Source organism: Ursus americanus, chromosome 27, assembly GCF_024610735.1.
Source record: "Ursus americanus isolate L20-20 chromosome 27, mUrsAme1.1.p, whole genome shotgun sequence".
Classification (NCBI taxonomy): Eukaryota; Metazoa; Chordata; class Mammalia; order Carnivora; family Ursidae; genus Ursus; species Ursus americanus.
Genome location: NC_142153.1, coordinates 4,894,240 through 4,921,279, shown reverse-complemented (window position 1 = coordinate 4,921,279; position 27,040 = coordinate 4,894,240). Strand labels below are relative to the sequence as shown.

At 37.4% G+C, this 27,040-nt stretch overlaps 1 protein-coding gene across 4 annotated transcripts in view; it reads left to right on the top strand.

Moving 5' to 3' along the window:
- Window positions 1–9,984, top strand: part of HOOK3 (hook microtubule tethering protein 3) — a 105,199-nt gene extending 95,215 nt beyond the window's left edge. For 3 of the 4 annotated variants that reach the window (XM_087856357.1, XM_087856358.1, XM_045779207.2), the window contains one exon: window positions 95–9,984. In XM_087856357.1, the coding sequence (XP_087712483.1) occupies window positions 95–235 (141 nt within the window). In that variant the 3' untranslated portion in view covers window positions 236–9,984. The remainder of the gene's footprint in view (window positions 1–94) is intronic. The other variant, XM_087856355.1, reaches the window with a different exon arrangement.
- Window positions 9,985–27,040: the final 17,056 nt, after the last annotated feature.

Here is a 27,040-nt window from a genome sequence, read left to right as displayed (position 1 = left end):
TGCAACGTGACAAATTCTGCATGATGAAATTTTCTTTTGTGAGAGTATGGTCTACTTTTTCTCATTGATGACTGTTTTTTCCTATGTTGTATAGGGAATGACCCTGCATAAAAAGGCGGCTGAAGATAGACTTGCTAGTACAGGTTCAGGGCAATCATTTCTGGCTAGGCAAAGACAAGCAACCAGCACAAGAAGATCTTATCCGGGCCACGTTCAACCAGCCACAGCAAGGTAGACAAGTCTTGCCATCAGAATAAAAAAACAGCCTACATTCAAAGCATACTTCTGTTACATATGACGACATTTCAGGAAATTCAGCCAGCTTATTTTTTGTCTCTTTTATGTTGATATTTAGTTGTTTCTCATTAGAGGACTTTCTCTCCTGTATCTATATTTTAGTTTCTTGGTTCTTTATTTTGTAGTCCTTTCGGTTCCTTTTAATGTGCCAAAAATTTTTAAATGCCCTATTAAAAGTGTTGTATAATAGTGTAGTACTTTTCTTTGTATGAAAATGTCCTTTCCCCAATGGTGTAGGCTTTGTAATGAATTAGATTTTCTGCCAATAATTGATATACAATTTATATTCTTTATTGTGCCTCTGTGTTACCATGCTTTATAAGAATGTCTTTGTTTAAAGGGAATTAATCTTTTTATGATGTATTAATCTGTGTTTTCAATTGTTTTCCAAATGCACTTCAAATAACTTGCATATTTACTATATAAAATGGTTGGCAAGTGCACTTTTTGCAAAGACATAAATACATTGGCAGAGGTGCTAATCACATGTTACCTAAGGCACCTGATAGATTTATTTAGAGGGAAAAAATGAGTTTTCCACATTGTTTTATAGGAAATTAAATTTGTCCAAAGATTTGGAAAATATTTTTAAAACATACATAAAATTTCATTATTTCTTGCTATCTTGTTTGCTGACAGAAGATAAATGCATCGGTTAGGTTATTTGGGGAGAAATTACAGAAGAAAAAAAATCAGGCAGTGCATTAATTTTTTTTCTCGTTTTGGAATAGCCTAGTAACTGAACATCAAATTCTAGCAATGTGGCTGACATTTATAGTTTCATTTGCCCTCCACATCTAAAAGAGTCATCTTTCATGTACTTACAAGTAATAGGTAGCCTTACCTTTTGAACAGTTTCCTTGTTGACTTGCATCTCATTTTACTTACTCTTTAATATAAACCCTTCAATTTCTCAGTAATTCCTAAACCTAACATCCTAATATCAGTCATTAAGATCAATAAGTGACTTCTTGTATGTGATGTTATGACAAGTCTCTTAACATTTTTTTCTTAATTCTATGTACTAGTCCAAGACTTTGCTACCGAATAGATTCTCTTGAGTATTTGCCGCAGAGTTCTTAGATTTGTTGGCAGATTGTAAACCATGTTTATTTACATTGAGGAATGGCTGTCAAGTAATAATGATTGTAAAGCACTTTGTATAAGGTGCTGTATAAATGTGAAATATTATTCATTTGAAAATGAAATGCCTCTGACTTTCCATAGTGACTTAAGAATTTGGTCCCAAATTATATTTAAGTTCCCCTCCAGCCTTTTTCTTGCATCATATCCAATTTTTTTTTAAAGCAAATTATTTAAAGCAAATTATTGAAATTGGGTTGGCTGGTTTTGGTTTTAGATTGGTCCTCTAATAAGATTTTATTTCGTGTACTTGCTATTTGAAAGTTCAGGTTTCTTTTAGACCTGTATATTAAATACAAACAAATAACACTAAATCAAGCTACATGTAATTAAGAATTTTCAGAAACTATATTCAGGTATTTGACTTTAAATCCTTACTTTTTTTTTTTAATAAGAAAATTGACCTAAAAATAGTGTTTTCATTTGTCCTCAGAAACTGTACTTGAAGAAAGGTATTAAGAGTATACACAGAAATGACTCCATGCATTGTGCTAATTTTTTACATCAAGTACAGAAGTCTGAGTGCAGTGTGAATGCTTCTACCTGATAAGACTGTAAATCAGGAAGAATCTGTAATAATGGAGAGAACTGCATGAGCAGAATGCATTGTGGGGTTTCAGGAGGCTAAGCAGACCTCATCAACATAGTTTTAACGATAAAAGATTAAAAACTAGTTAAGATGGTTCTACCCCCAACCCCTTATTTCTCAAATAGCATAAGGATTTAGCTGTTTTAAAACAGGACATGAACACTAACTTTGGTAACATTAAAATTATTTGGGAATTATACTACCTGTGGAATAAGATAGATAAAATTAAAGAGTCTATGAGCTATTCATTAAATGGATTATATCCTATGAGATGAGAGGTTTTAATTTCAGTTCTCTATTTCTCTGGTCTCCTACCTACCTATCAACTCAAATATATTTCTCTAAACAGGAGGAAAAGGTGCCAGGCTTTTAGAAGCACGTTTACTTTTTATTTTTCTATGGCATCTGTTGCATGCTATTTTTTTGGTGTTTACATTCATAACTTTCACTCTCCTTTACCCTTATAGTTTAGTATGTTACTTTCATTACATAGAAGAAATTATATTTCTAAGCATCTGATGCTTTTTCAAAAAGCAGAAATAAAACTTAGCTGTAGCAGTGACAACCCTGTTTCTCTTGCCCAGCTTTGGACAGGATTTATAAATTGCTATTTCTCCAGTAATGATTAATAATTTCTCAGGAGGTTTGTGATGATGCATGGTCTGTCTGGAAGTTGAAAGCCAGTGGGCGCTTTATCTAGATGTGAGCTATACTGTGCTATGTTTTTACAAGCTCCTTGAATACAGTAGCTTCATGAAGCCACAGTTCGCTCGGACAGTGGAGCTAGCCCTGGCCTCAGCAACCGAGTAAGTACAGTGTTACTGCATTAGGTTAGGGTGACCCATCCCCGCAGTGTTGAACTCTTATCAACAAAAAGCTTATTTTCTCTTTTCCTTCTAACCAGGGTAAGAAAGTACAAAGTAAATAACTTAAGAATATGAAAGAATAACATTTATGTTCTGCAGTGTGTATTTACAAAGTTTGTAATAAAAAAAAAGAATCCGACAAATGTCATAGTTTACCACATAGAAAAAGAATAAATAATACAACTGTACATATCTTAAAAGAGCTTCAAAAACTCAATCATATCTTTTTATCATTTGTCTAATTATTTGATAATAACCAAGGAAAAGAAGTCCCTAAATAAAGGACCCATGTTCCAAAATTGATTAAGATTGACTTATTTGTTTGATAAGCCCTAGCCTGGTAAAATCGGCTTGCTGGGATGTGAGATGATTAGATTATAATAGGATTAATTTTGTTGAAGTTTTATTGTTTTGCTTATATAGTAAAAGCTCAGTTGTACAAAATTAAGCTAGATGTTCTCCAGCCAGAAACATTGGCCTTTTATCTCATTAGTCCCTGCACAGGCATGAAAATCCACACTGTGCAGATAGACCAGCAATAAGTGATTGTTCAGTAAAAGATGAGTTGGGCTGAAGAAAAGATAATTTTATTAGCTACTTTACTTACATCTCCTTTTGAATAACAGCTTTTTTATTTTTGTTAGCTAATGATAAATATTTTGAGTGTCTCTTGTTCTCAGACAAGCATTCATCTTTTCAAGATAACACCATGTTAAAAATTTGAAAATCTCTATCCGAGTATGAGAAGTATCTTAAAACAAAAATCTAAATTTTTAAAATTATGTTAACTCTCTGCACTTAATTCCCAGATGTCTAGATCTCTGACTTTGGGATGTTAACAGTTGGAACATGTGTAAACCAGCTAGCGTAAACCTAGCTAGTTTATAGCCCTGTGGATAAGAACAACTGTGATCCTAAAATGAGAGGAAAGTGCTTGGTGTCTTGCTTTTTGCTAATTGCAGAATAACATTAAGACAAAATGCTTTTTGTTGTCTATGCATTAAACTATGGAAGGAAACTTGGACTTCTTACCCTTGTATTATGAAGGGATTCTTGTCAAGCCGATGTAGCATTATGCTTCTTCAAAGTGAAGCCCGTGTGATACCCTGAAGTAGATGAAGGAGTGTATTAAACAAGAGAAATGGGGTATCAGAGTCTTTGAGAATTATGTTAGTGTGCTTTTTATTTTCCCTTTTTATAAGTTAAGGAGGTTTCCATTCAATAATGATAATCTCTTTTTCTATAGTCCCAACTGTTGAAACAGCAGCTTATTTTAATAGTTGCACAAACCAGTTTCATTACATTTAAAAGTGGTCTCAGAGCTTATTCTTTGTAACTATAATGATTTTAATATTTTATATCACGAAGTTTTTATATGAGGAAGGCTATTCTCAATGTATCTGTCATCTAATTTTTTACTTTATAAAGCATATTTAAATAATAATTGGTGTATGTTCCTTTTATTGAAAATTTTGAAAATGTTTTATTGTCCAGTTTAAGCATAATAATTTTATTCTAAAGTTTTGTAGTAAAAACTGTTCATTTCTCAGAAACCCAAAAAACAAAATAATTTGCTACTGACACAGCTAATTTCTGCCCTTCCCCATTCCCCAAAATCACAGAAGTATTAATATTTAGCTTCCTTTTTATAAAATGAAAATCACAAATGTGATGACATCCATCTCTTTTAAATCATTGATTATGTTCTTGGGGAGAATGAATGTATTGATTATGTTGTTAAATAGCTTTTTATCAATCCAATCCAACTCACATGTGTTATCTATGAAATATAAAAACTTATGAAGTTTATTTAATGTGATCTTGAACTAGGATTCTTCACATTGTGGTTAAATTGATAGAGAAAGGGACATTCGTTTGAGAAACAAGAGACCTGAACCTAATTATGGCAAGTATATGAGTTTTGACAATTGTAGGGGGTCTATACATGTTTCCTAGCAATTATATATCAACAATTATATGATGTCTCTCTTCATTATTTTTCTATTTTCCAGTATTTTCCAGTAATATTCTGTAAGATAGGTTTGTATGCTGTATTTATAAGTGAGCATAAAAATCTGAGAAAGTAACAGAAGGCTGTTAAGGCAAATCCATTCCTAGAAATTAGAATGGATTATCGGGATACAAAATGGCCTGATTAGAAACAAATATCCAGGCGGATGGAAGTACTAACACAATTAAAAATAACTGTCTTAACAAATGTTCCTAAAGTGATAGCTTACATAAAATCTTCTGACTTCCTTAACATGATCATTAAATAAAGAAGAGTAGACAAAAATATAATTTATTTTCTGATCGTCCTTCCCTTCAGTAGGCATTAACTGGGCATACAATACAATATTCACTATACGTTTATCAGTGGAGGGGAAAGCATCTATTTTTATTTTGAAACTCTTACCCATTTCTAAATCTAAGATAGTGACTTGAAGCCATTAAGGATACTATGATTTGATAAGATGAGAAGAAACCTGTGGGCTGAAAATTACTACCAACTTCTCTAGATCTGCGGCTTTATCTAGTTTAGAAACCTTAGGCTCAATTCTATGTTCCTCCCTAATTACACATAGTAGCCCACCAACAAAATTTTGTTTAAATTGAAGGCAAGAGTAGAGTTTTTAAAAAATATATTCAAGAGAGTCTTTATGTACCTGATAAATTACCCCTAGGCTCAGAATTAGATCTTTATAGAGTCTTGAAGATGAAATCATCAGAAAAAGTGTCTGTAGCCTCAAACTTTCAGGCGTGTGGGGCTATCAAATATCCTGAATTATATCTACTCAGAGCTTAAAGGAAGAATTAACTATCATGACAAGAGTAATCTCAAAGTGAGAAAAGGGAAACTACCAAAGCATGTGTGGCTTTAATGTATGTGGGGGACTTCTTAGCAGGTGTTATCACTTAAGAGATCTCAAAGTTGACAAAGGAAAATAATTAGCTTAGCAACTGTATTGCTAAAATCAGTAAAAGGGACTCGTGTTTATTCTTGGTGTATTTGTCAACCTATGGGCAGTGAGTACTGTATATACATTCTGTAGTGTTTATATATGTCACTATTAGAGATGAGTGTCTTTAATATTATTTACTGTTACATCTAATCATTTATGTATTATTTATACTTTACTGCAAGACTCACAGCACTTTACTAATATTAGATAATTATTTCTCTTCTACTTTTCTGTGGCATTTTCGATTTGTATCTTTTACCCTAGGGTTCTTTTCCTTATTTTGGAGCACTCAAGAAGAAAAGTGTGAAAGATCACCCAAAGAAATGGGCTCTGTGTTCTCCCTGAAATGTCTAAAGTGGGATCTGAAAATCTAAGTCTAGAGATCTATTTGAAGCTGAATGGGGGCTACTAAGCATTAATTACATTTTATATTTCACATTAATAAGACTTATAAGTCAATACTCCTGAAACCAAGTTGTCTCAAATGCCAATATATTTGAAACTTTTTGTTTTCTGGAGTCGCGTTAATAAAAAGTAACCAGTCTTCTAGTTCATCAGAACATGTTCTAACCTTTGCTTTGCCTCCTAAAATATAAACCTATCAATTGCCCTTCACTTTCTTTCATAGTTTCTTCATCATTGCCTAGACCCAAAGACAGGAGAAAGCAAGCCAAGTTCCAGGAGCTCTGAAGTCAGAGAATCTGGGAACAGGTGGAGGTTAGCTGTGGGGACAAGGCAGACGCTGCAGCTGGCAGAATGCTACAGAAATATTCCTCGTTCTGCTGTAACAGATGTGCTGAATGAGCTTGGCTCTTGTTAAGTTCGAACAGAGCAAAGTGTTCAGCTTGGTTTTACTGAGAGGTATCTTTAAGAGTCAGGACTTTTCCATTTGTAACTTGAATATTCAAATCATAGTCCGAAAGTAACTGAAATATTTGTTGTTAGGTAAATATTGACACATGGTTACTGCCAAAGAATAGGAAGATTTACTCATATGAACATTCTCTTAGAGTTTTGTTTTGTTTTATGCTTTTACATGAGACAAATGCTTTTATACTGTGAAAAGTTTCGGTAGTATTTTCTTCTGCATTACCCCCTGTTCTCCTGATGCTCTTTGCTTAAGCAAGTCACCTAGAAGAGAGTAACACTGAAATAGAGAAGTGTAGACTCTGACCTTTGAGGGAGGATTTGCTTTTGTCTCCCCAAAGTAAAAAGTTAAAAATGAAATACCCTCATACACACACAGACAAAATAAAATGTTTTGAATATCTACTAATTAGTTGTTGAATGGATAAGTTCTCTTCTAAATGCCTTTATCATCCAGTGGCTTTTTGCTAATTTACGTTAAGAGCAGATTCTAGACCTACATTTTCCAATTTGTTAGCCATTAGCCACATGGGGATTTAAATTAAAATTAAATAAAATTAAAACTTTGGTTCTTCAGTCACCTAGCCACATTTCAAGTGATTTGTGCTGCACAGAGATAGTGGTTACCATATTGGACAGCATAAATACAGAGCATTTCCATCATTGCAGAAAATGCTTTTTTACAGTGGTGTAATGCCCAAAGAGAAAATACAGTCAAAAATTATTCAATTAACTTAAAATAACTCTTAGGTTTTACTGCCATAGTTGAAGAAAGCTGTTTCTCTTACCAAAAAAATTAATACCAGCCCTTTTTAAAGACATTGGAAAAATCAAAACACCATTCTTTGAAACTAGTTTTCAATATTTTTTTTTTTTAGATTTTATTTATTTATTCATTCGACAGAGATAGAGACAGCCAGCGAGAGAGGGAACACAAGGAGGGGGAGTGAGAGAGGAAGAAGCAGGCTCATAGCAGAAGAGCCTGATGTGGGGCTCGATCCCATAACGCCGGGATCACGCCCTGAGCCGAAGGCAGACACTTAACCGCTATGCCACCTGGGCGCCCCTAGTTTTCAATATATTTTTAAACAGATTCTCAGCACTTTACTTTTCAAGTGATATAATTAAATCATTTCATAAATCATAACTTCGTATCTTCAGGCTCTTCTCCCCTTTTTTGTAGTCTTTTCAAATTGATTATACATAGTTTCTAACACATGTAGAGCAGAAACTAGTGAATTCTTTATTTACGAATACAAATTGTTAAACATTTATCCCGTTATTTTTAAATATATGTAGATCTAATGAAAGTGGCGAAAGCTTTTTTGTTTCTGTCCCTTTAAACATTTCTTTTTTTTAAGATTTTATTTATTTATTTGACAGAGAGAGACAGCCAGTGAGAGGGAACACAAGCAGGGGGAGTGGGAGAGGAAGAAGCAGGCTCCTAGCAGAGGAGTCTGATGTGGGGCTTGATCCCAGAACGCTAGGATCACGCCCTGGGCCGGAGGCAGATGCTTAACAACTGAGCCACCCAGGCGCCCCTGTCCCTTTAAACATTTCTCCCTAACATTGCATTTGATTATCTATCCCCTAAAGGCACATCACGATCCAAATTACTTCTTTGGTTTTCTTCATAGTTTCTTGCTCTTAAGAGCTTTGATTATGAATCAAGTTCAGTTTCGTGTATAAAGCAAGCATTTTATTCTAGTGACTTTAAACATTTTTAGTATTTATTATTACACTTCTTAACATAACGAAAGGATGTATATGGCTGCATCTTTGAGTTTTTTAATGAAAATAAGGGACTAATCATATTTCTTTTGAGTCAGCTTGGTGCTTAGTTAAAACTATCCTGTTAGAAAGTCATGATGCTTTCCTCTTCCTTTTTAAATGTTTTAAATCAGGCAACAGACTCGATCCAGTAGTGTCAAATTCCAAGCAAATTATGAAATTATTATTGTTCAAGTACAGATGGATAAATGGTGTGATTTGAGGGTCTTTTTGTTTTTTGTTTTTTTCTTGTTGGCCTAATTTAATGTGTGTACTACAGAGACTTCTGTTAGTTAAGGGAAATTTTCATTATGCTTGAAATAGTATTTTAGTATAAATACAGGAAATGACTGTACACAAATGCCAATCAATGATTTGAGGCCTTTTATTTTTTTTAATAGTAGCCTTTTGTTTTTTAATAGCCTTAGTTATTTAAAATTTAGTTGCACTAAAATGTCATTGCTGTCACTAACTTTGCTGTGTACAGGTTACGTGTAATTCAGAATGCTTTGCACTTAGAAGAATAATTTCTAGGTTTATCTTGTTTTGCAGTTTTCATGTTTTGACAATTGCCCCACCATTTATAACACCCAATTTTTGGTTGTGTAATGAATGGTAAAATTCAAACATATCTAATAATTTAATAATTTGCCTTATTTTGATTAATAAATTCTATCAAAGATTTGAGGATAGAAAAAGGCTTTTTTTTCCTATAGTATTTTTTAAACTTTTCAGATGAGCTGGAAAACACCTTAGTACATTGGAGTTGGAGTTGTATTGACTACAGTCCCAGCTCTAAAGCCTTATACTCCTGTCTTAAGTATTAGCGATTGTTCTATGAATGTTGTTAGTTTCCTGTTTGGCATCACAGTTATCCACCTGGCAGTGTAGCTGTTGCAAAAAGGGTATTACTAGGTGTATTCTGATTTCTGGTTGACTAATGAATTTATAATTTGATGACTTCATTTTTTGTCACTGTAATCCAAAAGTGACATAAATCCACATAGGACTCTAAATTTCTCCATTCACAAATGGAATCAATACAGATACGGCACCATTGTACGTAATGGCATCCAAGGATTTTTCCATGTGTTTACCAAGTTTACCGACCATTTATTGTATATTAGATTGGTGGGTTTTCTCACTATTTTTCTGAGGTGAAGGACTCAGCCTCAGTAAGAAATTTTCACTAAAATCACAACATAATGTCCAATAAACCACCAGAAGACAGATTTTTAATTTTTTTGAAATCTTATATTGTATTTCCTTTTGATATCACTTACTCATTTTAATTTTATGACTGCCAACTTGTTATGGTATTAATTATATGTATATGTTAATATGTATGCATATAATATATGTATATGAAGAATAAAGTTAAGATTTGGTCAAACTATATTTTCCCATTCAAGTACAAAAATGTTTTCAAGGCTGCAAAAAGTGTACAGTTGTTAAACAAGTTGTAAATAAAGACTTGTATAAAAATTCAGTGTAGATTTTTTTCCTGCTCTTAAACCATGATAAACACATATTTAATAATTGCCTAATAGTATGCATCCACTTGCCTTTGACACTTGCCATAGTGTCCTATCAATTTAAAGATTATGCCACTGATTTATTATAAATCAGGAATATTCCTTGAGGTTTTTTTCCAGTACCTATCATAGATTGTGTTTTGATTTAGGCTGGGTACTCAGTAGTTGTAAGCTGATTATCTAAAGTTCTTAAGGGATAAAAACTAAACATGGCTTCTACCGTCTTAGAGTTATCGTGTGAACACCGTCAGTCTTAAGAACGGCAAGAACCCATGGCAGAGTCATTGCATTCTTTAACAGTGTAAAGCGTTATTGTTGGAGCATCCTATTTAGGTGACTAAAGCCCCTTTTCCTGCCTTGTACACCCTTAAAATTTACCCTTTTCCCCATCTCCACACAAAACATTATTGAAATACAACATCTTCAGTATCGGGTGAAGTGGCAATAGCAGTGTGGAAATTGATTACGTTAAAATAATCAGCTAAGTAATTTCAAAGTGAAATTAGCACCAAGATTTAAAAAAAAAAAAAAAACCTATGTAGTCGAAATAGTGCCCATTTTACTGTCAGATAAATATAAGTTTTTTTCACTCCTTACCATGGGGATACCATACTAGCATTTATCGAGTGTCTCTTCTGGGTATTGAAGCAAAGGAGAAAGGTAGGTTGAATCACAAAAAATAAACCAAAAAATGTTTTTGCCTTCAAAGATTTGGTCAAACGAAACACAACACAGAAAAGTTCCCTAATAGAACCGTCATGGAGGTGAAAGCCTACCAGTCTGCCTAAAATACATTTCTGTACTATTCAGGTTATCGCTGCATTACAAACCACTCCGAATCTTAATGGCTTTAAACAGCATAGTGTCACTCTTGCATCTGAAGACACCGGGCTTCTCTCAGTAGGGACCCCTCATTCAGGCTCGGTTAGATGATGGCTGGGGCTAGAGTCCTCCGAAGGCTTTCTATCGCACAGCTGATACCGAGACTGATAGTGACGGAACACCTGAGGGCTGCCCAGGCAACTCCACACACAACCTCCTGACATGACTCGTTTGGACAGTCACAAAACGGGGTCTCAGGCTGGATGAACTTAGGACACAGCTAGCTTCCTCGGAGCGAGTTCTCAGAGACCCAGGTGAAAGCTTCAGAGCTTCTTAGGACGTAGCCTCGGAAACTACACAGCATCACTTTTGTCAAATTTGTCACAGACCAGAGCAGCTTCAAAGGCTGCCCAAATACTCCACTTCTCAGTGCGGGAACGACCAAGTTAGCCTGGCTGCTGCTGATCGGCACTCGGGCAGAAGGAGGATTTCTCCTATGAAGATCCTATTCTGAAGCCATCAGTCTCTCCCTATTTGCCAGTGCCTGTGCAAGCGCAGTCACGGAGGTACAGGTAGTCAGGCACATAACTTCGGTGAGAGCAAAACCTGGTAGACAACAGGACTCCAATAAGTTAAAGTCACAAATATGCTCATATTTCGTTAATTGCGTATAAAATGGGCTGAATGTTTCTACACTTTGATAGTTAATTTCTAAAACTGTTTTAAGGAAATTGTTGAGAATATAAATGTCTATGTGTCTGCACAATACATGCCTTCTAAAAGATGTGTTTCCAAAGATACCCACCCCTTGAATTTTCAGTTTTTCCCTTAATGAATCGTTCCCATTAACATACAAACATGCTGTTATTTCTCATATCTTCTTTATTAATGAATTGTTAATTTTTAATTATTTTTAAGTGTGTAGTTTTTGACATATACATTCGTGATGAATCCATCACAGTAATCAATGAGCATACCCATCACCCCAAAAAGTGTTTTTAGGCCCCTCCAAGGGGGCCTTGCTAATCCCTCCAAGTCCTCCTAGGTCCCCTGTACCTATCCACATCTCTAGACAACAATGGATCTGCTTTCTGTCACTATAGATTATTTTCCATCGTCTATAATTCTAATGCAAGTGGAATCCTATAGGATGTACTCATTTCCTCCCTGGCTTTTACTCAGCATAATTTGAGATTTCTTTATATTGTGTGTATCCATAATTCATCCTTCTTTATGACTAAAATAGTATTCCATTGTATGAGTATTCCACAATTTTTTTATTCATTCACCTACTTGTGGACATTTGAGTTGCTTCCAGTTTGGGACTATTGCCATTAAAGCTATTATGAATGTTTCTTCACAAGCCTTTGTGTGGACATATGCTTTCATTTCTCTTTTATAAACACCTACAGTGGAATGGCTGGGTCATACGGTAGGTATGTACTTAATTTCTTAGAACTGCCAAACTGGGGGCACCTAGATGGCTCAGATGGTTGAGTGTGTGCCTTGGGCTCAGGTCATGATCTCCAGGTCCTGGGATCAAGCCCTGCATTTGGCTCACAGCTCAGAGAGCAGTCTGCTTCTCCCTCTCCCTCTGTCTCTGCCCAGCTTGTGCTCTTTCTCTCAAATGAATCCATTTTTAAAATCTTTTAAAAAAATAGAACTACCAAACTGTACTACAAAGGGGTTGTGTATTTTACATTTCCATTAGCTGTGAATGAGAGATCCACTTCCTGTACATCTTTGCCAAGACTCAGGTCTTTCTTTTTGAGTCTAGTCATCCCCATAGGTGTTAAGTAGAATCTCGTCGTGGTTTTGTTTGAAGAGTCTGTTTTGTTTTGTTTTAATTTTAGCCATTCTAATAGGTAGATAATAGTATTTCATGGTGTTAATTTGTATTTTCCTACGGACCCATAAAAACCATTTCATTTTCTTATTTGCCATACATCTTTTTAGATAAAATGTTCAAATTATTTTCCAAGTTTTTATTGGATTGTTTTCTTATTAAATTTTGAAAATTCTTCATATATTCTAGATTTAAGTCCTTTATGGGGAAATTGATGTGTAAATATTTTCCTCCAGCCTGTTGCTGGGCTTTTCATTCTCTCTGTCTCTCTTTTTTTTTTTTTTTAAGATTTTATTTTATTTATTTGACAGAGACAGCCAGCAAGAGAGGGAACACAAGCAGGGGGAGTGGGAGAGGAAGAAGCAGGCTCCTAGCGGAGGAGCCTGATGTGGGGCTCGATCCCAGAATGCTGGGGATCATGCCCTGAGCCGAAGGCAGACGCTTAACGACTGTGCCACCCAGGCGCCCCTGGGTTTTTCATTCTCTTAGCAGTATCTTTCAAAGTGCAGAATTTCTTATTTTCATGAAATATAATTTTATCAGTTTTTTCCTTTAATATTATTATGTCTTTTGGTGTGTAAGAAATCCTTGTCTAACCTAAAGTTATGAAGATTTCCTCCTATGTTTTTTAGAAGTTGCATAGTTTTAAATACTACATGTTATGTTTATGACCCATTTTGACTTCATCGTTGTATACACAGCAAGTGCAATGTATGGATTTAACTTCCCTCTCTTTGGAGGGGGTGCAGAAGCATATAGAACTGCCCAGGGCCATTTGTTGCAAAGACTGTCCTTCCTCTACTGAATCACATTTTGCACCTTTGTTAGAAATCAATTGTCTAACTATATGTGAATTTTATTTCTGGATTTCTATTGTTACATTCATCTCTATCTTGATACCAGTAATATCCTGTCCTGATCACTGTGGGTTTATAAGAAGTGTTGAAGTCACACAGCATAAGCTCTCCATCTTTGTTCTTTTACAAAGTTGATTTGGCTATTTAGGTCCTTTTCATTACCTGCCATATGAATTTTAGAATCAGCTCATTAATTTCTTTTTTTTAATTATGTTCAATTAGCCACCACATAGCTCATTAATTTCTCTAAAACAAAGCCTGCTGGGATTCTGACTGGGATTGCATTGAATCTATAGATCAGTTTTGGAGAATTGACATCTTTATACTGATTTTTTGATCCATTTATTTAGGTCTTTCATTTCTCTCATCAGTGTTTTGTAGTTTTCAATGTACAGGTCTTTTCTTTTTCTTTTTTTTTAAAGATTTTATTTATTTATTTGACAGAGAGAGAGACAGCCAGCGAGAGAGGGAACACAAGCAGGGGGAGTGGGAGAGGAAGAAGCAGGCTCCCAGAGGAGGAGCTGGATGTGGGGCTCGGTCCCAGAACGCTGGGATCACACCCTGAGCCGAAGGCAGACGCTTAACGACTGCACCACCCAGGCACCCCAATGTACAGGTCTTTGGTATCTTTTGTCAGATTTATCCTAAATATTTCCTAATTTTTGATGCTGTTACAAAGGATATTGTTTTATAATTTTGATTTCCAGTTCTTCCATGCTAACATATAGAGATATATTTGCTCAAATTTTGGCTTACTTTTCTCTCTTTTTTTTTTTTTTGTATTTCATTGATTTCTGTTCTAATCTTTATTATTTCCTTTCTTCAGTTTACTTTGGTTTTTCATTTGCTCTTTTGTCTAGTTTCTCAAGGTAGAAGCCTTTCTCATTTCCTAATATAGGCCTTTAGTGTTAAAAATTCCCTTCTCACTACTGCTTTAGCTGCATCCCACAGATTTTTATATACCATGGTTTCACTTTTCATCCAGTTCAGAATATTTTCTGATGTTCCTTTTGATTTCAGCTTTGACCCATGGGTTATTTAAAAATACGTTATTCTGGGGTGCCTGGGTGGCTCAGTCTGCCTTTGGCTCGGTCATGATCCCTGGGTCCTGGGATCAGAGTCTGGCATCAGGCTCCTTGTTCAGTGGGGAGACTGCTTCTCCCTCTGCCTGCTTCTCCCTCTGCCTGCAACTCCCCCTGCTTGTGCTCTCTCTCGCTGACAAATAAGTGAATAAAATCTTTAAAAAAATAAATAAAAAATGTGTTATTTAGTTTCCAAACATTTGGGTTTTCCAAGAATCTTTCTGTTAGTGATTTCTAACTTAATTCCATCATGGTTAGCAAGCATGCTTTGTATGACACAACTCTTTTTTAAGTTATTGGGACTTGTTTTATGACCTAGAATAATGTCTATCTTGGTAAGTTTTCTGTGTGCACTTGAAAAGATTGTGTATTCTGCTGCTGTTGGGTGGAATGTTCTAGAAATATTGATTAGATTAAGTTAGTTGAGAGTGTTCTTCAACTCTTCTATTGCATTACTGATTTTTCTGTCTACTTTTATATGAGTTTTTGAGAGAAAATTGTTGAAATCCCACTATAATTATGGATATATCTTTGTAGTACTATCAGTTTTGCTTTATCTATTTTGAAGCTGTTATCAGGAAAATAAATACTTTGAATTGTTATGTCTTTTTTAATTAACGAACCCTTTTTTGCATTATGAAATGAGGCCCTCTTCATCTCTACTAATTTTCTGTGATCTCAAATTTACTTTGTTGTTATTATAGACATTCCACCTTTCTCTTAATTAGTGTTAATATTATATATCTTTTTGGAGCACCTAGGTGGCTCAGTCAGTTAAGCGTCTGCCTGCAGCTCAGGTATGATCCCAGGGTTCTTGGATTGAGCCCTGCATCGGGCTCCTTGCCCAGTGGGGAGTCTGCTCCTCCCTCTCCCTCTGCCCCTCCCCCCATGCTTTATCTCTCTCTCTCAAATAAAGAAAATCTTTAAAATATATATGCCTTTTTAAAAATATTTTTAAGTAAGCTCTACACCCAGCATGGGGCTTGAACTCACAACCCTGAGATCAAGAGTCATGTGTTTTACCAACTGAGCCAGCCAAGTGCCCCAGTATATCTTTTTAAGTTTTGTACTTTTTATCACCTTTCTACTTTTAACTTACTGGTGACTTAATACTTAGTTTCTTATAGAAGCATATAGTTGGGTCTTCCTTTTTTTAAAGATAGATTTATTTATTTATTTATTTATTTATTTACTTACTTACTTACTTACTTACTGATTTATTTTAGAGAGAGAGAGCCTGCAAGTAGGGGAAGGGGTAGAGGCAGAGGGAGAGGAAGAGAATCTCAAGCAGACTCCTGCTGAGTGCAGAGCCTGATGCAGGGCTGGATCTCACGACCCTGAGATCATGACCTGAGTCAAAATCAAGAATCAGATGCTCAAACAACTGAGCCATGCAGACGACCCTGGATGTTCCTTTTATATCCAGCCTGACAAGCTGTGCTTCTAGTTGTGTGTTTAAGCCATTTACATTTAATATGATTATTTATATGGTTAGGTTGCAATCTACCTTCTTGGCTGTTTGTCTTCTATTTTTTCTATCTGTTCTTTATTCTGTTTCTTTTTCTGCCCTCTTTTGGAATAATTGAGTATTTTTGTATTCCATTTCATCTCCTTTGATGACTTAATTGTTGTAATTTTATTGTGTTATGTTAGTGGCTGCTTTAGGATTTATAGTATGCTTCTTAACACAGTTTAATTTCAAGTGATATTATACTCCTTCAAGTATAGAATAAGAACTTTCAACAGTATACTTCCATTTCATCCTTCCCAGACGTTACGCTACTACATTTTAATTCACATTTGTTATAAGTCCACAATACATTGTTGTTTTTGCTTTAAGCAGCAAATTATCTTTTGAAGATGGATTGTATAATAAGAAAAAGGGGTCTTTATATTTTTCAATACAGTTAAAATTTGTGGTGTCCTCCTTTCTTTTGCGTAGACCCAAAATTCTGGTTTTTTTTGTTTGTTTTGTTTTTTTTAATGTGTTTTATTATATTATGTTAGTCACCATACAGTACATCACCGGTTTCCGATGTAAGGCTCGATGATTCATTAGTTGTGTATAACACCCAGTGCACCATGCAATACGTGCCCTCCTTACTACCCATCACTGGTCTATCCCATTCCCCCACCCCCCTCCCCTCTGAAGTCCTCAGTTTGTTTCTCATAGTCCATAGTCTCTCATGTTTCATTCCCCCTTCTGATTACCCCCCCTTTCTTTATCCCTTTCTTCCCCTACCGATCATCCTAGTTCTTATGTTCCATAGATGAGAGAAATCATATGATAGTTGTCTTTCTCTGCTTGACTTATTTCACTTAGCATTATCTCCTCCAGTGCCGTCCATGTTGTAACAAATGTTGAGAACTCGTTCTTTCTGATAGCTGAGTAATATTCCATTGTATATATGGACCACAACTTCTTAATCCAGTCATCTGTTGAAGGGCATCTCGGCTCCTTCCACGATTTAGCTATTGTGGACATTGCTGCTATGAACATTGGGGGTGCATATGGCCCTTCTCTTCACTACGTCTGTATCTTTGGGGTAAATACCCAGTAGTGCAATGGCTGGATCATAGGGTAGCTCAATTTTTAACTTTTTAAGGGACCTCCACACTGTTTTCCAGAGTGGCTGTACCAACTTGCATTCCCACCAACAATGTAGGAGGGATCCCCTTTCTCCACATCCTCTCCAACAATTGTTGTTTCTTGCCTTGTCAATTTTTGCCATTCTAACTGGCGTAAGGTGGTATCTCAGTGTGGTTTTGATTTGAATTTCCTTGATGGCTAATGATTTTGAACATTTTTTCATGTGTCTGTTAGCCATTTGTATGTCTTCATTGGAAAAGTGTCTGTTCATATCTTCTGCCCATTTTTTGGTTTGTTTATTTGTTTCTCGTGTATTGAGTTTGAGAAGTTCTTTGTAGATCTTGGATACCAGTCCTTTATCTGTAGTGTCATTTGCAAATATCTTCTCCCATTCCGTGGGCTGCCTCTTAGTTTTTCTGTTTCCTTGGATCAAAATTCTGTTTTAAATCATTTCTTTCTGCTTGACAAGTGTCCATCAACATTTCTTGTACTGAAAAGGCTACTGATGATGAATGCTTCCAGCTTTTGTATATCTGAAGAAGTCTACCTTGCTGCCATTTTTTTCATGAAATTTTCAATGGGTATTTTCTTTCAGCTTGAAGAAGTTGTTCCACTTTTCTCTACCTGCAATTTTTCTGTTAGTTACCCATTGCTACAGAACAAGTTAATCCAAATTAATTAAAGGCTGCATAAGACAACAGACATTTATTATTTGACAGTTTCTGTGGTTCAGGAATGCAGGTGCAGCTTAGTGGGTGCTTCTGGCCAAGGTCTCTCACGAGGCTGCAGTCCAGGTACATGCTGGGGCTGTAGTTATCTCAAAGCTGGACTGGGGGACAATCTACTTCCCAGTTTACTCACATAGCTGTTAGCAGGCTTTAGGTCTTGTTTGCTATTGGCCAGAGACATCAGTTTCTTGCCACATGTACCTTTCCCATAGCACAGCTCACAACATGGCAGTTTGCCTTCCTCAGAATGAGGGCTCTGACGGATATAAAGGTGTGGGGAGGGATGAAAACATGTTGGATGTCACAGTCTTATAATCCACAAACTTTCTTTTATTTTCTTCTTTTTTTAAAAATTTATTTGAGAGAGAGCCTGCACACGCAAGAGTGCACAAGCAGGGGAAGCTGCAGAGGGAGGAGGGAAAAGCAGACTCCCCACTGAGCAGGGATTTTTTTTCCCCCAAGGCAGGGCTCAGTCCCAGGATCCCAGGATCATGACCTGAGTTGAAAGCAGCCGCTTATCCCACTGAGCCAGCCAGGTCCCCCTACAGTTTTGTAATGTGTTGGGACATCCATTCCATCCTTTTGCCATAGTTATTCGTAAGAAGTTAGTCATGAGGTCCAGCCCACATTCAAGGGGAAGGGATAATACAAGGGCCTGAACACCAGGTTGGGTCATTAGGGGCTGTCTTAGAGGATACCTGCTGCAGCTTCCAGTAAGAATCTGCTGTCATGCAGGACGCCTGCATGGTTCAGTCGGTTAAACATCCACCCTTGGCTCAGGTCATGATCCCAGGGTCCTGGGATCAAGTCCTGCCTCATCAGTCTCCTTGCTCAGCAGAGTCTGCTTCTCCCTCTGCCTGCCACTCCCCCTGTTTGTGCTCTCCCCCCCCCACCCAACAAATACATACATAAAATATTTTTTTAAAAGAGTCTGCCATCATCTGTGTTTGTTCTATAAATAGTGTATCTTTTTCTTAAAAATTCTATTTATTTATTAGAGACCACAAGTGGGGGTGGGGGGAAGGAACAGAGGGAGAGGGAGAAGCAGACTCCTTGCTGAGCAGGGAGCCCCACACTGGGCCCCGTCCCAGGACGCTGGACTCTATCTCACCACTTTCACTATTCCCACCCTAATCTAAGTCACTATCTTTCCTGGATTACTGCAGTAGCCTTGTCTCTGGTCTTCCCTACTTCTACTGTGCCCTTCCATGCTACTGTATTTTGAATGGATGAAAGGCAATCCATTCCCAACCCAGAAGACAGTGACCTGTAAACACGTAAGTTATGTCACTCCACTACTCAAAATCCTTCAGTGACTTCCCATCTCACTGGAGAGTAAAAGCCAAAATTCTGTAAGGCTCTACATCTGCTCTGCCTTAACTCTCTGACCTCATCACCTAGAACCCTACCCTTGAATCACTCCACTGCACCCACACTGGCTTCCAAGATTATGAACATTTTCCTCAGTGTCTAGATATTTACATTGATGCACTCTTTTATCACCCTCAAATCTGTATTCAAAGTCACCTATAAAATGAGGGCTCCCTAACAACATCAGTAGAAACCCACTTCTGGGGTGCCTGGGTGGCGCAGTCGTTAAGCGTCTGCCTTCGGCTCAGGGCGTGATCCCGGCATTCTGGGATTGAGCCCCACATCGGGCTCCTCCGCTAGGAGCCTGCTTCTTCCTCTCCCACTCCCCCTGCTTGTGTTCCCTCTCTCGCTGGCTGTCTCTATCTCTGTTGAATAAATAAATAAAATCTTAAAAAAAAAAAAAAAGAAACCCACTTCTGTTGGCACTTTCTACCTCTCTTTACTGCCTAGTCTTGTTAGTATTTGTCACTATCAATCTTCAGTTGATATTACATGTTTATCTTCTCTGTCTGCCTCACTAGAGTGAAAGTACCAAAAGAGCAGAGGTTTTTTGTTGTTGTCGATTTCTTTTCATTGTTCTTGAGAACAGTAACTGGTCCACTGTGGTCACAAAATGAATGCTTATTAGATCATGTTTATTAATATGAAGATAGTTATTGAATGAAATAATAACAGTGAAAAATTATAAACATTAAATATCCAACAATGGATAAATGATTGAATACTACATACACTATCTAAAAAGAATATCATGGGGCGCCTGGGTGGCATGGCGGTTAAGCGTCTGCCTTCGGCTCAGGGTGTCATCCCGGCGTTATGGGATCGAGCCCCACATCAGGCTCCTCCGCTATGAGCCTGCTTCTTCCTCTCCCACTCCCCCTGCTTGTGTTCGTTCCCTCTCTCGCTGGCTGTCTCTATCTCTGTCGAATAAATAAATAAAATCTTTAAAAAAAATAAAAATAAATAAAAAGAATATCATGCTGTTATTAAAAACTATCTGTTTCTATGGAGGAAACCAGCCTACACATTATAGTTGTCAATATATTTTAACAGTTGCTTCCAGAATGTTCCAACAGAAGCAAGCTGCCTTGATAAAACTGAAGTTGTCTTTCTTCTCTCAAAATTTCACAAAGCCATTATAGAAAGATGAGTTACGGCTTTCTTTAGTCACAGAAAATTGTTTTTTACTTTTTATTTTCTTTTATGTAAGCTCTACACCCAATATGGGGCTTGAACTCATGACCCCCAGTCCAAGAGTCTCATGCTCTACAGACTGAGCCAGACAGGCGCCTCCAGAAAATTGTTTTTAATTCAGCATAGTTTTTATGTAATTTTCTAGAAAGACATAGTTATGACAATACACATTGTATATTTGCTGAGCATTTTGGTTGTTTGCAGTTTGTGGCTATTATAGACAATGTTGTTGCTAACATTGGTCATGTGTTCTGATGCACGGGAGTACACATTTCTTTGGTGTATGTATCTAAGAGTAGAATTACTGGGTCATAAGAATATGTATTTTCAACTTTCCTACATAATGCCAAACTATTTTCCAAATCAGAGCAGTCATTTGGAATTGTTGAATTTTTCATTCTTGCCGGTCTAGTGGGTGGCTTATGGTATATAAAAATGTTTTAAATTTGCATTTTCCTGATTATTAATGAGACTGATCACCTTGCTTATATTTATTTGCCATTTGGGTTTCCTCTTTTGTGCAGAAGCTGTTCAGATCAATTTTCTATTTAAGGTTGTCTGTATTTTTATTTGTGGGAATCCAATACTTATTTTGGATTTAAGCCCTCTGTGACTTCTTTTACTCTCTTAGTGGTATATTTTGATGAAGAGGAAGTTCTTAATTTTAAAATAATCAGATTTATTTTTTTTCTTATTATGATGTAATGTATTGTTTAAGAAATTTCCCTGACCTAAAGCCTGAAGATTTCCTCCTATTTGTTATCTAAGACCTTTATCTCTTGCCTCTCACACTAAAGCCTATATAGTGTGAGGTAGGGATATGGGGTTTTTTTCTATACAGATGCCTAATTGTCCCAGCACCATGATTCAGAACAATCTCCTTTTCTCACTCCTTGCAATGGAGGCTTTGTCAAATCTCAAGTATCCATATATATTCATGGATCTGTTTGTGAGTTCCCTACTGTATTCATTACATTATTTCTCTATTTCTGTACCAATATCACACTCTCAATTGCTTCAGCTAAAATATTAAAATTAATAGAAGTTAGCAAAGTTAATTTTACTTCTGTATACCAGAAACAGAAAAGACAACTCTAAATCAACAAAGTACAAAGAAACTATAAAACTTTCAAAGAAACAATAGAACTTCATGAGAGACCTAAAAACCTAAATAAACCAAGATATATAATGTTCAAAGATTGGAGATTTAATACAGGTGTGATTATCCCAAAATTGATCTATAGATTTATTACAATTGCAATCAACCTGTCAATGAGACGGTGGTTTGCTTATCTGCTCTTTTTAAAAAAAATTTTTATAATATTTATTTGAGAGAGAGAGTTCAAGAATGTCTGTGGGGGGAGGGGCAGAGGGAGAGAGTCTGAAGCAGATTCCCCACTGAGCAGGGCGTCCGACCTGGGGCTCTATCCCATGATCCATGGGATCACAACCTGAGCTGAAACCAAGACTCAGAGGCTTAACCGACTGAGCCACCCAGGTGCCCCATTTGTTTGGTTTTTAGTTGGACAAATTGACAAATTGTCAGATGGAAAAGTCAGAGATGCAGGAAGCAAATACATTTATCCTTTCCCTGGGAAACATAAGGACTTTATGAGAATCTATTGACCCCTTAACCAACTTTTATGCTACTGCTTACATGCATCTAAATTCCATGCACTTGTAAACTGCACAAGACATTAATACTACGATTTTATATCAATAATTATTTAGGTTTACCCACATACTTAACTATTTTCTTTGATTTTCTTTCCCTCCTGTATCTCTGATTTTTCCATCTGAGGATATTTTCCTTCTGTCTAAAGTACATGCTTTAGAAGATCCTTCTTTTGAGGGTGTGCTAGTATCAAACCATTTAGTGTTTGTTTATTTGAAAATGCTCTTATTTTGCCTTCCTGAAGACTATTTTTACTGGATAAAGAATTCTATGTTAGCAGATGTTTTCTTTCAGCACTTTCAGGATATCATTCCACAGACTTGTCCCTGTGGCTTACTTTATAATTGGGTCCCACTCAATCATTTCCTTTCTACCTTGTATGCCTATCTCTTGACTAGGCTGCGTGCAGCCACAGTGGTCCTTTCTTGGTGGTGGGGCAAAACAGCCAAAAGACAAACACAGGCTCCAAGTTCTGGCAACCAAGATCAATCAGTCATCATCTACTTTACCCCTCTTATCCCTTCTTCGCCCTTCCTCCCCCTCTCTCTAGCTCACAGTTTCCATGTGCTAGGTCTGGAAGTGCAGTCAAAGTCCTGAAGGTATCATCCTTTCTGGTTGTAGCTGAGAGAGAAAATGACGAAGCCTAAAGACCACTGGGGGGAGTTGAAATCTCAGGCATTTAACAAAATCCCTAGGCACCTAATAACTATATCAAAGTTCTGGGGAAATATCTGGAAGAGTGCAATCAAATTAGTATCATCATGTAGTTAATAACAGCTATATCAATGAAAAACTCATATCAGTAATCCCAAAAATAAAATAATTAATTGGTGACGAATTATACTCATGAAAGAGGTAAATATTGTGATATTTAAAATAGTTACCAATAAAGCTGTTAAAATTGATGAACAATTTGCACTACAACTTATCACTTGGTAAGTAGTTTTATTTATACACATATTGTGATTAATTTATATTTTTAAAAATAACATATTAAAAACTTTTTTTTGATTGCTTGATTTACATATTGAACATGACCATACTGGTTGCTAATCAACCCTGGCTAGGCCTGTCTCCCCAGCAGTTATGGCACTTTAATATCCTCAGGAGACCTGATGACAAAACAGCAGACTGCACCACAGACTGACTGCAGCAGAGATTCTCAATCTGGGCTGCATGTTAGAATTACATGGGGGAGACTTTAAAATATACTGTTGCCAAGGCCTCACTCTAAACCAGTGAAATTAGGATCTCTGGTGGTAGGGGGAAAGGTCCTCAAAAAATTAGACATAGAATTATCATATGATCAAGCACTTGTCCCACTTCTGGGTTTATATCCAAAAGAAGTGAAAGAAGGAATTCTAACAGATATTTCATCATTCACAACAGCCAAGAGGTGGAAACAACCCAAGTGTTCATTAACAGCTGGATAACAAAATGTGGTATATACATACCAATGGAATATTATCCAGCCTTTAAAAAGGCTACTCTTTTTTTTAAGATTTTTTATTTATTTATTTGACAGAGATAGACAGCCAGCGAGAGAGGGAACACAAGCAGGGGGAGTGGGAGAGGAAGAAGCAGGCTCCCAGCGGAGGAGCCTGATGTGGGGCTCGATCCCATAACGCCGGGATCACGCCCTGAGCCGAAGGCAGACGCCCAACAACTGAGCCACCCCGGCGCCCTAAAAAGGCTATTTTTTTTTTAAAGAATCTTTTTTTTTTTTTTTTTAAGATTTTATTTATTTATTTGACAGAGAGAGACAGCCAGAGAGAGAGGGAACACAGCAGGGGGAGTGGAGAGGAAGAAGCAGGCTCATAGTGGAGGAGCCTGATGTGGGGCTCGATCCCACAGCGCCGGGATCACGCCCTGAGCCGAAGGCAGATGCTTAACCGCTGTGCCACCCAGGCGCCCCTAAAAAGGCTATTCTGACACATGCTACAACACGGAGGAAGCTGGAGGACATCATGTGAAGCAAAGTAAGCCAATTACAAAAGGACAGATCCTGTATGATTCCACTTCTACGAGGTACCTAACGTACTCAAATTCATAGAGACAAAGTAGAATCTGGTTACTAGGGACTAAAGGGAAAGGGGTTCAATGACATGTATCCAACCAAGTAAATTTTAAAAATCTAATTGGCTTTATTGAGTCATGAATTGGGTAGCATCCCATCTACCAAGTAGGGAGAGCTCAGTCAAGCCGTAGAAAAGGAAAGGTATTTAAAGGTAGAAAGGAGAATCAAAATAGGAGATTAGCAAAGAATCCATTGTTTTAGGCATGGTTGAACCTCCTGAGGGGAACAAAGGGGGTCTGTCGGTGAATTTCCTAGTGCTGACCAGTAAATTCCATGTTGACTAGTCAAAGGTTATGTTCCTGGCCAGGTGTGTGTGTGTGGGGGGGTGTGTACAGAGAGGCAAAAACTTCAGTTAGGTTAGATATTAGGTCTTGGCTTGCTGATGTGGGGCTCTTAACATAAGTGGTTTCATTTGGGGCCTGTGGTTTTCTTTTCCTTTTTTTTTTTTTTTTTAGATTTTATTTTTAAGTAATGTCTACACTCAACATGGGGCTTGAACGCACAACCGTGAGACGAAGAGTCCCATGCTGTACCGACTGAGCCAGCCAGGTGCCCCTGTGGTTTTCTTTTTAACAGAGGGAACGGGGAGTTATTTAATGGGTACAGAGTTTCAGTTTAGGAAGATGAAAAATTCTGGAGATGGATGGTGATGATGGTTGCACAACAGTGTGAACGTACTTCATGCCACTGAACATTACTCTTAACAAGTATTAAAAAGATAAATTTTATGTTATGACTATACTACCACACACACACACACACACACACACACACACGTGCGCTCACACACACACATCTCAAATTCTTACCACGGCCCCTGGCTTTTTCTTTAACCTTATCACCTACCAATTTCTTCCCCTCATTCTCAGGACTTCAGTGATATGGCATCCTTGCTGAAACAAGAACACAGCGAGTATGCACTCCCTATCTGCACTACGTGGCATGCAGTTTCCTCTTTCAGGTCTTTGCTCAAACAGCCCCCAGAGGGGCACCTGGGTGGCTCAGTCGGTTAAGCATCCTACTCTTGATTTTGGCTCAGGTCATGATCTCGGGGCTGTGAGATGGAGCCCCACGTGGGGCTACATGCTGGGCATGCAGCCTACTTAAGATTCTCTCCCTCTCCCTCTGCCCCTCATCCCCCCTCCCTTTCTTAAAAAAAAAGTTTGAATATGTTCATTAATAAATTAATAGAAATGGATGCATAACTTTCAAACCAGTAGAGAAAAAGGAACAGACAGTTTTGGTCAGGGCTAAAAAGGAGCAAAGAAAGAAAGAACAAGAAAGCATTACACAATAAACACAAAACAAAATGGCATGAATAAGAATAACCATATCAGGGGCGCCTGGGTAGCGAGCGCAGTCGTTAAGCGTCTGCCTTCGGCTCAGGGCGTGATCCTGGCGTTCAGAGATCGAGTCCCACATCAGGCTCCTCCGCTGGGAGACTGCTTCTTCCTCTCCCTCTCCCCTGCTGTGTTCCTTCTCTCGCTGGCTGTCTCTCTGTCACATAAATAAATAAAATCTTAAAAAAAAAAAAGAATAACCATATCAGCAGGAACAATGTATGTGAAAGGGTTAAACACAGTCTCAGCTCTTCTCTGCCCCTCCCTGCCTCCCACCCCTGCGCTTGCACTCTCTCTCTAAAAAAAATAAAAATAAAAATAAAAACAAATAGCCCCCAGAAAAGCCTTCCTATTATAGAGGGTGAAAAATAATTCTCCCTCTACCCTTCTGAATTCTTGGCAGTGACCCTTGCAATAAAAGATTAATAAGAGAAAAACAGATTTATTAACATGTATGCCTCAGGTACACAAGGAAGATACCTAGGAACAAATTAGTAATTCACTGAGGTTGCTTAGAATTCAGGCTTAAATACCATCTTAATAGAAACTGGGAACGTAGCTCTCTCCAGAGAATAAGCGATTTTTAGGAAAGATGAATGGGCCCTTAGAAGAGTAGATGGGAGGTAGGATACTTTGACAAAATTTGTCTGGGTGCTGTCTCCACTTCTGTGGAAACCCCAGGGATGGGGTTTATGACAACTGAGTTTCTTTTAGAGGATCTGTCTTTAGGCAGATAAAGGGAGCTCAGATAAAGCTTCTTCATCTGCTGTTTTTCAAGTGCCTACAGCTCAAAAATAATCAGTATACCAAAGCAGCATATTTTGGAATGTCCTGAATACCGACATATTTTAGGGTGACATTGTTGCCCTTCGTTACAATGTAAACTTCGTGACTACATAGACTTTTACACTGCTGTGAGCAAGCTACATAATAGGTGGTCAGCAAACAGTTGTTAAAATGAACGTTTGCCTTTTCTGTATCATAAACACATAGTATTTGTATAATTAGGATTTTAATTTCAAAAGATAAAAACCGTGTATTAAATTCTGCGGCATCAACTCATCATTCAAAAGAAAAGTGTGCACAAGAAACATAAAGGCCCTTAAAAGGTTAATATTAAGCACTGGAGGCCAGTTCCCTGACAGAGGCGAGCGAGAGGAGCTGAGTCTTCAGCCGTGGGCCACCTGCCCTTATCCACTGCTTCAAAGACACTGTCCAAGAGAAAAGAGAACCATCTCCCATAGCGAGGAGATCTAACAAAAGCAACACGTCCCGAAGTACCAACTACAAGCATTCGGAAAGGCCCACACACGGGATGACGTGCGGGAAATCTGGAGCCCTCAGGGAGAGTGGCTTTCCCTCACACGTGGCCAGGTACCCATCTCAGACCTCCAGGGCTGGGGCGCCTCCCGGGTATCTCTGGTCTGC